At 43.9% G+C, this 13,297-nt stretch overlaps 1 protein-coding gene across 1 annotated transcript in view; it reads left to right on the top strand.

Moving 5' to 3' along the window:
* The first annotated feature begins 3,705 nt into the window (after positions 1-3,705).
* Positions 3,706-13,297, top strand: part of LAMC1 (laminin subunit gamma 1) — a 64,850-nt gene continuing 55,258 nt past the window's right edge. The window contains exon 1 of the mRNA XM_088524457.1: positions 3,706-4,099. Coding sequence (XP_088380583.1) covers positions 3,706-4,099 — 394 coding nt within the window. The remainder of the gene's footprint in view (positions 4,100-13,297) is intronic.

The following is a 13,297-nucleotide window of genomic DNA, read 5'->3' on the forward strand; positions in this document are numbered from 1 at the left end:
CAGTTTTGATGTGCTTTAGATATGGCCCTGCGTAACATAATTTTGTTTTCTGCCCCTGTCCCCCGAAGTCCTTCCTAGCAACAACCTCCTGACAGAAGGAGATTGAGAATTGCATAGGTTTGCTGGCAGGAATGATTTTAACTTCTGAGAAATTATTTTCTGCATTGCTTGTGGCATGACAAAATGAAAATCAACTGCTTCATTTTTAAATAGCACAATAACAGAAGTTCAGTCAGAAATATATATGGTGCTACTTTAAACACACTTTTACTGCAGGAGAGTTAGTTATCACTACTAGAAGAGACCGATCAACTTGTGGTCATCTTTCATTGATCTTTTAGCCACGTGCTGTGTTCCAACTTTCTCAGAATATGATTAATATTAGGATGTCAAGGTTTTCTTTTGATTCTCGTATCAATTTATGTCTATTTGAGTAGAGTTTCCTGCTTCCTAAGCATACTTCTGGAGATGTTTCTGCCATAAAAGCAGATTTGGCTGTACACGAAAGCAAGCTTACCTTTGTGAGCATTCCTGAACCTCAAAAGATACCAAGATATCTTGTGGTGATAGCTATCTTATGATCACTGGCAGTAAGTCAGAACGTAGTCTTTGACTGTATTTGACAGAGCTCATGCCTCTAAGCAGTACAAAGATCTGGGCAGAGATACGAAAATAGCTAAGAGAAGGTTACTTAAAAATTCGAGTTAGGAATGGGAAAGTACCAGCCTAGTCAGTAAGTATGTAATTTTCCCAAGCCTTTTGGTTAAAATGTGCTCTCAATTTGTCCTGTTTGAGTTTCTTAACTGAAGATACTGGATTTTTCACAATTTTTAAAACAGGGAAAAATCTTGCCTACCTCACAAAAGTAGTATGAATGCAGATCTGTTTTTGAAGGCAGAAAAGCTTGCCTTTTTAGACCCAAGCCCTTTAACACAAATTAAAGCATTTCTACACTTTAGAATGGGTTGTCTGGCAAAGAACAACTTATTAATTGGGGAAAATTTCAATTATTTTTCTGTGAAAAGATCTTAAAATCACTTTTTTTTTAATATTATCAACTTGCCCTCCTCTGCCTCTCCTTAGCAGAATGACTAAATCATTTAGTCATACAGGATGATGGTAGTATGTGAAATGTTTAATATTGGCTCCAGCAAGAAACAGATCAATAAAATCTAGAATAAATGGGTTTGATCCTACTTATGTTTCTTCCAGGTTTTTGAAAATGGATAGTGATAACTCCTGTGTACATTCTCTAGGGAGTCCTTAGCTGCTACTTCTTTCTGAACTTATGTTCCTGTTCATTCTGCAGTAGAAATACAATATGATGGTCACTCCTTTAAGAACAGGTTAGTAAAATGTCTTTCACCTTGTGCCTCGTGCATGTTTTGTGCATAAAAACTGATGTTTGAAAAACTATTTTGAAGTTGATAAATACCATAAGAACAATAAATGTGGTTCAAAACATGAAGTGATTAACAAACATCAAAAATCATATTCCTGGGAACTGATGAAAAAAAATCTACATCATTTGCATAACAATGTGTCAATACTCTGAAAATGCTTTTCTGTGGTTCCTGAGAGAATCATCTTCTAGCCTTAAATTTTAAGATAAAAGAGCTGAAATATTTTTTCTGAGATGTGAAAAGGAAAATGTGAAAATAGAATAGGCTTGCACAGTGAGAAACCAAATGATGTGTAAGTGAAGTGATTAAAAATATGAACAATATCTCAATCTCCAAATGATTACAGATGTAAGCAAAGAGGGCAGCTTTCTTTCTTTCTTTTAAGATGCTTAAGTGTGTTAGTAGTGGCGTTTGGAAGTAGCAGACCTGAGCTCCATAGAATTAAATGGGTTTAAGATCTATTAAGGTAAAAGACTCTATTATTTAATACCATTATTAGATGCTGAATGCCACACATTGAAGAAATATTGTGTATCTTAAATTGCTTCTGTTTTACAGTCTGTTATAGTTCTGTATAGTATAGTTCTGTATAGCATAGCTCTGTAGAAATCAGTGTGTGTGTATGTATTCTGTAGGTATAGTATAGTTTAATTTCTAGCCTAATGATCAACTAGTTTGCAACTTCAGTGTAGTCCAGGCACTGGTGTTCATTCATTGTGTTGTTTAAACCTATTTTGAACAGTGGCAGCTTGGCGCTAAAACACTCGTAAAACTGCACTGATAAAAGCAGCAGTGGAAAATATTAGGGGGAAGAGTGTTGATGTAACTGTGTCCAAATCCCAGTTTGGAAAATTGTCTTCCTTCCCCCCACCTCCCAAGCCTTTCCTGAAGGCTATCGAGTGGGTGAGTCACACTGAAATCTGTGATTCAGCAGGAAGCTGGAATGCAGATAATGCCAAGTTAAAAGAGAAGGTGCAGAGAACTGAAAAGTAAACAGTCACTTTGGCTAAATTTTCGGTCAGTAGCTTGCACCCAAGAGTATTCCAGCATGCTCCATTCCCAGCCTCTGCTTCCTCCGGTACACACACCCCATCCCACCCCAAAGACTAAAGTGCAGGGAAGCTTAATGGCAGGAAATGCCTCAAATGCATTTTAAACCAGTTAAGGACTGATGGATCCTGGGGGCCTTGACTCTCCCTGAGCATTAGACCTTACTGAAATTGCCCTAGACCCTCCCTGACGACGTTTCAAAGTCGCCTCGTGTAGCATTCCCAGAGCACGTTTTAGTAAGGAGCGTTGAGCTAAGGGCAATGACTGCTTGATCTCGGCGGGCAGAGGTGGAGCAGCAAAGCTGTGCAAACAAACGGTCCTCTGATCTTGCCCGAGAAACGGGGCCCACATGGGGGGCATCTCTTTGAACATGGCCAGTGGGAGCAGGTGGCCACGTTTGGTCCCCGTCCTGGGAAGGGCAGCAGGTGCCAAGTCACTCGAGGTGTGACAGTTCCTGTGGTTGTTTCTGTGCTAGGTTCCCATGAAGCTCCCGAGGATGCAAAGGGGGACAACAGGTAATGCAGCAGATAGTGATGCAGAAAAGCAGAGGGAGGAAACACAAAGTCCCCATTGCTGCAAAGGGACAGGACCGAGGACACCAAGAAGGTGCCAGGGCAGGTGGCAGCCTTCCGTGCATCCCTGCCTGCTTGCAGCACCTCTGGATATCAATCAGCGCCCGCAGCTCCTCGAGGCAGCGCTGTCATTGCGGCCACCCGGGCTACCTCCCCGAGTGCTATTGGTTTTTTAATTTGTTTTTGAATTTATTTGTTTCAGGGTGCACTTGAGGACTTGCTGGTCGTAAAAAGTTACCTCAGCTCGCGCGGAGCCGCGGCCGCAGGTGAGTCCCACCCCGAGGCGGCATCGCCCTTTTAAGGGGGCGTGGCTTTTTGCATCGGGGGGCGTGGCTTGCGCCGGCGCGCGCCCCCGCGGGACATTCCGGGGGCGGGGGGCGCGCGGCCGCGCCGTGCCGGGCCCGAGGCGCGGCGGCGGCGGGCGGCCCCTTCCCGGCGTGCCCCGCGCCGCAGCGCCCGCCCCGCTTGCCGCCCGCATCCCGCCCCGCTTGCCGCCCGCATCCCGCCCCGGCCGCCGCCGCCCGCGCAGCCGAGCCGTGAGCGAGGGAGGCAGCGCCCGCCCGCCTGCCCGCAGCCGCCCCGGCCCCGCGCTGCCGCCCCGCGCCAGGCTCCGCCGCCGCCCGCCCGCCGCAGCGCCAGCCCCGCCGCCACCGCGGCCGCCGTCGCCCCCGGCCGGCGCGATGGGCGGCGGGGATCGCGCGCTGCGGCGCTGGTTGCTGCCGCTGGCGCTCGCAGCGCTCACCGCGCGCTGCGGCGCCGCCATGGACGAGTGCACCGAGGAACGGAGCGGGCGGCCGCAGCGCTGCATGCCCGAGTTCGTGAACGCCGCCTTCAACGTGACCGTGGTGGCCACCAACACGTGCGGCTCGCCCGCCGAGGAGTACTGCGTGCAGACCGGCGTCACGGGCGTCACCAAGTCGTGCCACCTGTGCGACGCGGCGCAACCGCACCTGCAGCACGGCGCCGCCTTCCTCACCGACTACAACAACCAGGCCGACACCACCTGGTGGCAGAGCCAGACCATGCTGGCCGGCGTGCAGCACCCCAGCACCGTCAACCTCACGCTGCACCTGGGTAAGCGCTGCGCCCGCCCCGCCGGCCAGCGGCTGGGCGACACCCCCGGGCACCCCTGTGCGTGTAGGCGCGGAGCGGGAGCCGCATGGCCGCCTCTCCGTGCCCGCCTGGGCAAGTGCCTGCGCCGAACACCGTGCACAGCTGCTGTGCCCTGCCGCAGGGCATCGCTGTGGGCGAGCGGGTGCGCTATCCAGCGCCGTGGCCGAGGACCTTGGGCAAGGGGTAACTTGGGCGCCACTGGGGTGGGAGAGGCCGCAGGTCTCTGCTGTGCTGGGCTGAGGAGAGCAGCGCTAACCTCCCTCGGAGGTTTTTCATTCTCCATTTGATGCTGTGAACAGTAGCTCTAGTGCTTTTGGTGCCTGTGCTGTGAACTGTGTTGCTTGCGGAACAAATGCTTCTCCTTGTCCTGCTTTTTCTTCCATGGTGTAATGCTGAACACTTACTATCTAGTAATCCACACTATTTATTGCTTCTTCAGTTGTTTTATATATGCTCTTCATAGCTAACCATGCATTGAAAGATACAGCTTTCCTTTCTCCCTTTGATGGGGCTTTCTTGCTCCAGTGCCCCACGCTGCTGGTCTTCCCTCTAAATGCACTATCCAAACACTGCGCCTATTCTCTAAAATGAAATTTGGGTGTCCTGTCCTTAATGGATGCTTGCCTGGAGGGAGCAGGAGCTCCTCCCACTCAAACTGGAGTTGCAGGAATGCTCCTTTTCCCAAACAAGGACTTTGTTTCCTCTCTTTGCCCCTTCCTTCCAAGCTCATAGTCTCATTCCTGCCTGTCAGGAACTTTGCTGCACTCTTCTCCCTTTTTGCCTTCTAATAAGGACAGGAGGAAAATATTTGATGAGAGAGTACTGTGTAAAGGCTAGTTGTTATCTTAATACGTGAGTAAGGACTATGAGTATCGTTTTTCATACAGGTCTTCCTTATCTTCCACTGTACAGAAAAATAGTAAAAATAAAACAGAATAAATGTTAAACAAAAGCCAAAAAAAACCCTCAACTGCCGAGAAAGAGGAAATAAAGACAAAGTATCATTGTTTGCGGAAATGCTGAGCTATATTTTGAAATTCTTCTTGCTCAAGGGTTAAATTGCAGCTTTATTTTGTTAAAATTTGGAGGCCACAAAGCTCTGCTTTGGTTGATCCCATTGCACACAACACAAGAGGAAATGTGTCTGCTCCGGGTGGTAATAAATTGCTGAAGCAGATTTTTGCTGTATGTAAACAAGCCACCCTCACTAGATTGCCACTTTTTTGCTTTGTTCCAAGATTTCAAGTAAATGTTTACTGCAAAGTTCGTTGATATGAAATGGGATCTTTTCACAAAAGAGTGTGTTCTGCTACTGAAGGTAACCTTTTCACTCCTAAGTTCCATTTTTTTATTATTTATTTTGAAGAGTAATTATACATGTGAAATTGTAGTCCATGGAGGAAAAGTGACAATGAAAATCACAAGGAGTTGCTTAATTGAAGCCTCTAAGTTATGCTGTCCATTTTCGAAACGCAAGCTGTGTGCGGTGTGTTTGCCCTCGTGTCCTGCGGTCAGGATGCCTTATCTAACACGAGGAAGTTGAGGTTGTAGACTCTTCTAGACAACAGAATTGGAATTCACGGGGGATGAGGCTGACTTGAAAAAGTGGAAAAGTAATAAACACTGTATAGTAATAGTGTGAGTAGATAGATGCAAGCAGATGTACTCAGTATTTTGTTCTGAGATGGTGTGGTCCTTACAGCGCTATGGTTGGGACGAGTACTGGGGTGCTCTGTCAGTATGTGAAATGGCAGAATCTCTACAGAAGCCAAGCCGTGAAATTTAAACATATAAAAGGAGAAAGTGAGCTTTCTAATTAATTGACTTTCTCATAATTTTCTTGGGAATAAAGTACCTTGGTTTTCACTTTGGCTTGTGAGCAGGGTGTTGTTTTTTTTGTTTTGTTTTCTTCCCCCTTCCCCCCTTGTTCTGCTCTATTCATTCAGCTATTTAAGCTATCTCAGTATGGAGGAAAGGTACTTGTTTAGAACAGGGAAACCAACCAGTCAACAGAAAAATAAAAAACAGAGTTTAGATGCTCATTGCTGTTAATGAAATTAAATAGAGGTTTAAAAAAACAGCAACAAAATATAACTGAAAAAATCTGAACTTATGATCAGGTTTCAGTGTGGGTTTGTTTTTTTTTTTTTTAAACGGTACATTGTCATAATTATTTATTAGCAGTACAAAACCTATTTTGTGGCACTTCATATCATGTCCTGCTACTTTTGTGCTGCTGTTTGAATCTGTGTATCGCTATGTAATATCCTTTGAATAACAATATGTTCATAATCCTAGGCTCTAGAAAAAGGTGTGCATTTTGTTAATGAAGACTATTAAATCTTCAAAACATTACTTACTGGTGAAGTAATTTTGGATTAGAATACTACTTTTGCAAAAGATCCATCTGGCTAACTTTAAGATATTGGAATATGCTTTTGTTTATTTTTTCCCAATTAGGTTTTCAGATGGTGTGTTTGTAATGTTAAACCCTTTGAGTAGGATGTTGGTGGGGTGAATTTGTGAGAGTGGAATTTGGTTTAAAAATGGTAATAGTAAAGTTCCAAGTACCCGAAATGCAATTTTGGGCTTGAAAGCTCAAGGCTTCTCTGCAGCACTGCTCTGCTCCACTTCTTCTGGATCTTGAAACCATTTTGTTGGAATGAGCTATTGCTGCGGTTGGATTTGCTGCACCCGTGGGCTGATTCCCCACAGGGCACCACAGTCTGCAAGATGCTTAATTGCTGAGACTGATAACCAGGAGGAAGCTAAGTGCTTGGCAAGTATTTGTGTGCTCTGTAGGACGTAAATGCATTTTAGGGTACAGAGCTCCAGTTCTGCCTGATCCTTAAGGGTTAGATTGCGTGTTCAAACCTTGTTGGATAATGTTTTTACCTTTAGTCTTCAAAGCAGTGATGGCCAGTATATTTAATGCAACTCTGAGCTCCTCTGGGAGTGGTAATGCCCCCTTCGAGCGTCCAAATGCTGACCTGTTTTGATGGATTCAGAGTTTCTGGCAGTGGGGGATGTCCAGATGAACATGCATTGATGTTCAGTCCATTACAGTTGGAATCGATCTTGAAGGTCTTTTCCAACCATCATGATTCTGTGATTCTGAATCAATGTTACATTTCTGAGAAGTTTGCAAAAGGCAAATCAGAAAACCAGGTCAGGTGTCAGCATGTGAACACTGGTTGTAGAGGTTTGTAGGCTCCTTAAAACTTCTTAGAATTCACAGTTCAAAGAAAGTTTGAAAAACTTAACGTTGGGGTCTAGACACTGGCAAGCAGCTTGTTGCTGGAAAGTGCAGTGCAGATTGTTGTTACTAGGTACTGTTGAAGATCCCAGGAGCCTCCCTGTCTGGTGCTTAGGATGTCATTAGGGGATGGAAACTGGGAAATTCCCAGTATCTTCATGGGGAATATCCAGAATTATAAAAATGGCTTTTCTTTGCATGAGAAGGTATTAAGACTTTCCAAGTACGGTTCCTCCCCTAGGAAATGCAGAGATTTGACTTTAAGTTGCATTTTTAACTTTAGAGTATTGGGATTTGAACCCACATTTAATAGTTCAAGGGGAATGCCTCTGTATGTTTTTCCTTTCTTCCACTTTTCTTTTAAGAAAAGGAGTTTTTTTTTTTTTTAAGAGGATTATATTTTGTCATGCTTTTTTTTTTTCTCCTCAGATCAAATTCTTGTTTCTCCTTCCTGCAGCTCTAATTTCTGTTTTATGTTCTGTTGTTGCTGGTTCTGTTCTGTGCAGCTTTTGATCCACCTTACCATAAACTTCTATGTGCGCCTCCCCGTTTCCTTCCCAATTAGTCCTGCTAGTGTCTCCTTTCTTCCTAGCAGACATTTTTATTCTTGCCCAGATCATCTCGATTTTAGCTATAATGATTCCCCGGGTTTTGTTCCTCGGACAAAGCACGCACATCCTCAGCACGCTGGCTGCTGTTTAATGGCAGTAGGGTGGCCCGTCTCCATTAAGTGCAGTCACACTTTTCTAAGCAGCTCGCAGCCCAAGAACAACCTGCTCTGTGTTCTGGGCACGTCTGGGGGACATGGGGACACCTCTCCTGTGTAGCTCGGCAGGAACGGGGCCTGGGAGAGGTGCTTAAGGAAGGATCCCAACGCTGCAGCATGGGCTCGGGGCCGTCCTGCCGAGCTGGGGGATGCAGGGAGAGGCCTGGATGTGCAGACCAGGTGCTAGAGGAGCCTGCCTACCTCCCACTCTTCGCGTTGGAAAAGGAGCTGGCACCAGGAGCTGGAAAGCAGCGCCCTGTTAGGTTGTGTTTCAAGGAAAAGTGAAATTGCTGTTGCCACAGTTAGAAACGTGTCAGCTGCTTGCATAGATCTAGATCAGGGTTAGAGCTGAACGTTGCTGCTCACAAGTCTTTTGAAATCCAGGATGTGGACTGTAGAGCTCAGCAGAGATGAGTTTGACCAATGCAGGTGGGATTTTGTATGAATAAAATAATGAAAAACTTGAAAAGGCTCCTTCTTGTTAGGAGAAATGGATTGTCTATCTCCCCTGCCTGCTTCTTTCCAAACTACTTAGGCCTTTATTTGGCTTTGAGGAGAGTAATGATGCTTGGTTATGTATATACTGTGCCCACAAAATGCAGTTTGAGGCATGATTGCCATTTGAAGGCATTTATGAGGACACAGGCAAGATGCCAGTTTTCATGTTCAGCCTCAGTTTGATTTTCCAGTTGTTTGCAGCAGAGAAGGGTTTTATTTTTGTACAGAAAAGCAGTGTTTTTAAGGAAGAGCTATATAGTGTGCATTAACTCAAATATTTAATTTATGCAACTATGATGTAATTGGCTTTCCTTTAGCATAGCTAAAGATAGCACAGAATGAAATCAGGTTGGCCTACACCATGAAAACTACTAGGCTGTTGATAATCATCTTTATATGAGATAACCATGGAAGCCCATCTAGCCCTTACTTTGGTGTTACGAGGGTGGGGAGTGTGCTATGTGTAATTGCAGCCTGTCCTCAGTTTATGCTCTTTCTCCGTTTAATAAGTTTAACTTTCAAATCAATACTTTTAAGGGAATCTCTTGCTACCCTAGTGAGAAAACCTAATTCATTCTTTTTCCATAATCACGTTGTTCCTGTGTAGCATTGTGTTGATCTCAAATTGCTGAGTACAGAGGGGGCAGCCTGAATAATTACATCTTCTTAATGTGTATTTCCTTCTTTAGCAGGCTTATACTGGAGCTGTAATCTTTCTTTAATAAAGTCTTTTTATTGTCCAAGAAATAAGGATTATCTAATCTGGAAGAATTCTCTCAGCTGAGAGCAGTGACTCTGACTGTGCAATTTGTCAGGAAATCCTTTGGAGACTTTGTTAAATAGGGGTCTGGGAATGGCTTGCCGAGTGCTTCAGTGACTTCACTGTGGTATTTGTGGAGCCCTGAGGGGACTCTATTTTAGTTAGTCTCACAAAGGCTTGATTTACATTTTGCAGGTTTCAACATGAGTAGTTAAGAGATCAGTTTTTTTTAATGGCCAGCAGTTGTTCAGTGTGGTTATATAAAGTAGCTTTAAAGCCCTTTATTGCTTTCCACATTCCCTTTAAATTCTCAAGTTTTATCTCATTCTTAAGTCCTGCATCTTTCTTGGGACACTGATGCCTCTACATGAGGCATTTGGCAATAATGTACATGGCAGAGGGCTTATTTTAGGGTCTAGAGAGTTGGGATTATGTGGTATTTTGCTGCAGAAATAGCTATTTGTGGTGCTTGCTATGAATTACTGAAAGGATTAATCACCAGTTTTGACATAGTCGAATAGTTGCTTTTGTAGTTTTAATACTTTAAAACTGCTATTTGCTTGCTGTTTGCATTTCTAACTTGCTGAAAAGTTACTGATTTAATATTGATTTAATAGTGATAAATAGCTTTTTGGGGGGGAGTGGGAGCGGAGGGGGAGGGTCTTCTCCTCCCTAACCCCAAACTTCTGAGTTCTTGCTCAGACTCTGATAGTCTGCAAGTAAAAATCTCAGGCCACTTCTAAGATTTATGGCTGTTTTTAGAGATATTTCCCCTTTCTGGAAATGCAAAAATGCTATTGATTTGCAAACAACACCCAAATGATAATTTTCAGTGCAGATAGATGAAAACTTCCATCCCTAGCTCATTGTGAGTCTTAATTTGCTGCATGAGATCCTAAGTGCAGAACTATGAGTCCTTAACCATATAGCTCTTGTCTGATTAGTATCTGTGCTGTTGTTATCGTTTGTGTCCTTGGGGTCCAAATTCTTCCTTCGCTGTCACAGATAACTCTGTGCTGGGTACGTTTGTACAGGCACAGGGTCCAGTTCCCTTCCCTACCTGGAAGTTTGTTGGAATCCACAGTCTGGCATGTTGAACTGAGCTAGTTATGTCTCATGTTGCCGTCTTTGAGTTGCAACAGCATTTAAAAGCTTCACCTGGGACTGTGGTTTATTATGCTTGTGCCAGGCCGCGCTGTTGTATGGTTCTGTGGGAAAAGAGTCATTTCATATTATTTTTACAAAGCTCTTTTATTAGTGGCTTTCCACTTTCTTACTAGTGGCTACCACAATACGTGTTCGTGTCTGTTCAGAAAATGAGCTTCATAACTTGCTGGCAAATTGTCTGTCAATTTAAGGTTTACACTTTGAAGTTAAGGATAAATACATGCTTGTGTTGAGGACCTGTGGAATTATAAGCTCATAGTAATGTTAGGACAACTTTTCAACATGAAACCATCATCAAAGGATTTGCACTGGATTCTAGCATCCTTTGAGTAACGTAGCAGCGCTGTTATAAGGTGGGGACGTTCGGTGTCGCATCAGGCGCATTGTCCTGCACATTGCAGGCCCGGGACTGCGGCAAAACTAAACAATTGTGCGGGTGATTAGAGAGCTGCTCTGAGCAGGAATGGTCAGTGGTCAAAGGAAAAGAGCAACAGGAATATGGAGATGAGAAGCTGTTCTTCATAGTCTGCTATATCACAAGTGTAAGCTAATATGACACTGTTAAGGCACATATGGTGTTTAGGTATTTGAGATGCATCGTAATGGATTTCTCAGAACACTTCTGTAGAAAACTGGAAAATGGTGAAAACCTCATGAACTGTAAGGAGTTGAAATGACAAAGTCATTTGCTATAAATAAGTATATTGGCCTCTGTCTTTAATCTCTTTGCTACTGGCCTAGCATACCTGAGAGATCATAGTTGGGATAGAGGGGGAAACCTGACTTCCCTTTGTATTATTCGGGGATTTTCACCTTTTCGTTTTGGAACTGGGTGGTAAAGCTTTTTTTTTTTTTTTTTTTTTTCCTTCCGTGCTACTACTTGTTTTAGGTATTACAATGTGATAGTCATCAAAGAGATGTTTCTAGTAGTAATCATGCCTGCAGTTCTCACACAACACAGCTGTGTTCAGCACCAAGGAATTTTAAATTTTCCTTTTAGAAATGGTATCCAAAAATTATTATTGTATATATTTATGTAGGTAGGTAAGCTACTCTCTGTGTAAGAGATAGAATTACATGTATCTAGGTTTTATTTGTGCATCGTTTTGGAAATTGATGTTTTTTGGGGATGGGAAGTATAGAGATTGTTAGGGGTTTTGTGGAGATGACTTGCAAAGACAGAGATGGAATTTGATTTTTTCACCTTTGCTTTGTTACTGGTTCCTGTACTTTAGGTGAGGACAGTAGCTGTGCAGCAGTGAGCTAATGCTCTGATTGATCCTTGGGAGTTTGAGATGCTCTTGTGAGAAGTTCCTGGTGCAGAATTGTAACGGGCTTTAGGGAGGCTGCTGGCTGAAATATGTGGGTCGAAGTGAAAAGGTGAAAGCTTGGCCCTTTCCTTGCCCTTGAAACTCTTCCTAATCATAAGGTCAAGCTATATCTGAGAACTCTTGGGGGGGGGGGAGGGGGGGGAAGACTCAAAGAAAACAGGCTGCTTGGTAACTGCTGTGGCATAAAGCTTGTTAAGCTGCTAGGGGAGGGAGGGCTCTGATGGCAACACTAACCGGGGACCCTCTTCAGAGAGGGGTGGTTCTTCCTTGGAGGGTTTGTTCTTAAGGGGACAGTGAGCGTCTGTGCACACTCGTCCTTGGCTTGCGTGCGGATCGTGTGAAATGCTCCTTTCTTTGTGTGCTCCAAGACTGAGGAACTCTCTGAAGTTTCAAGTTGGCGCTGGTCCAGTTCAAAGCAAATGGCTTTCATGTTGTGATTTATTTTTCAAGATCTGCTTTATAGTTCAACCTAGTCAGCATGAGAACAAGGTTTAATCCCTACCTCAGTGAGCTTCTGTTGTGCAGTGCATGGAGCATACGTTGGTTTCTTTTGGGGTGGGTGGAAATGAGAGTTTAAAGATTTATTTTGTCGTTCTCCTTTGTGAAAGTGAAAATATATTTTACTGTATCATATGCGTTTTCTGGAAAGAGAATCTTTCTAAACTTGTTGGAATTAGCAAAGAAAAAAAAAAATCTTTCTTGGAGCCTTTAAGCAAATAGCTTCATTGAACTTCTTCAGGAAGGATAAGTCTCTCTTTTTAGATCTCCTGGGATAAGCTGTTTCCTTGATGCTTTCTAATGTTGTACCTAAATGGGGCAGAGGTTATGAAGTGCTTACGAAATACACTGAAAAATGAGACTTTCTGTATTTGAGTGCATCTCTTGCTGAGATGGATGGAAGGAAAAATGATTATTTAGATAACTCTTGTCATCTCAGTGTTAAACGGGATTTCTTGGCTAAATAAAAAGCAAATGCCTTCCTTTACCCTTAGGAATTATGCGGTCCATTTCTGATTAAGTTGATTATTTATAGTCCTTTCATCTGCAATCTATTAAATGTTCACATCCTGTGGGATTTTGCTGTGGGATATTCTTCCTGGCAGTTCCCAAGAGGTGGGTTTTGCTGTGGAGCCAGCCCATGGGGATAACTACAGCATTCGTGTAGAGAAGCTGCGTGGTTGTCCGTGCCTTGAAATGTTTGAATGCACTTTATGCGTGGGAATTCTGTTTATCTACTCCGTGCAGCGCTGCCTCCTGGCTGGGAATGTCCATGTGCAGTTAGCTAATTTTATCCTGGAGTCCAGTTCCTTCGTTTTGTTTAGCTACGGCAGGTAACGCCTTCTGACTGTTGCTTTTGCTGCTTCTGTACTTCTAAACTTTC

This window comes from Tinamus guttatus, unplaced genomic scaffold (genome assembly GCF_059628265.1).
Source record: "Tinamus guttatus ecotype Peru unplaced genomic scaffold, ASM5962826v1 Tinamus_guttatus_pri_ptg000211l, whole genome shotgun sequence".
Classification (NCBI taxonomy): domain Eukaryota; kingdom Metazoa; phylum Chordata; class Aves; order Tinamiformes; family Tinamidae; genus Tinamus; species Tinamus guttatus.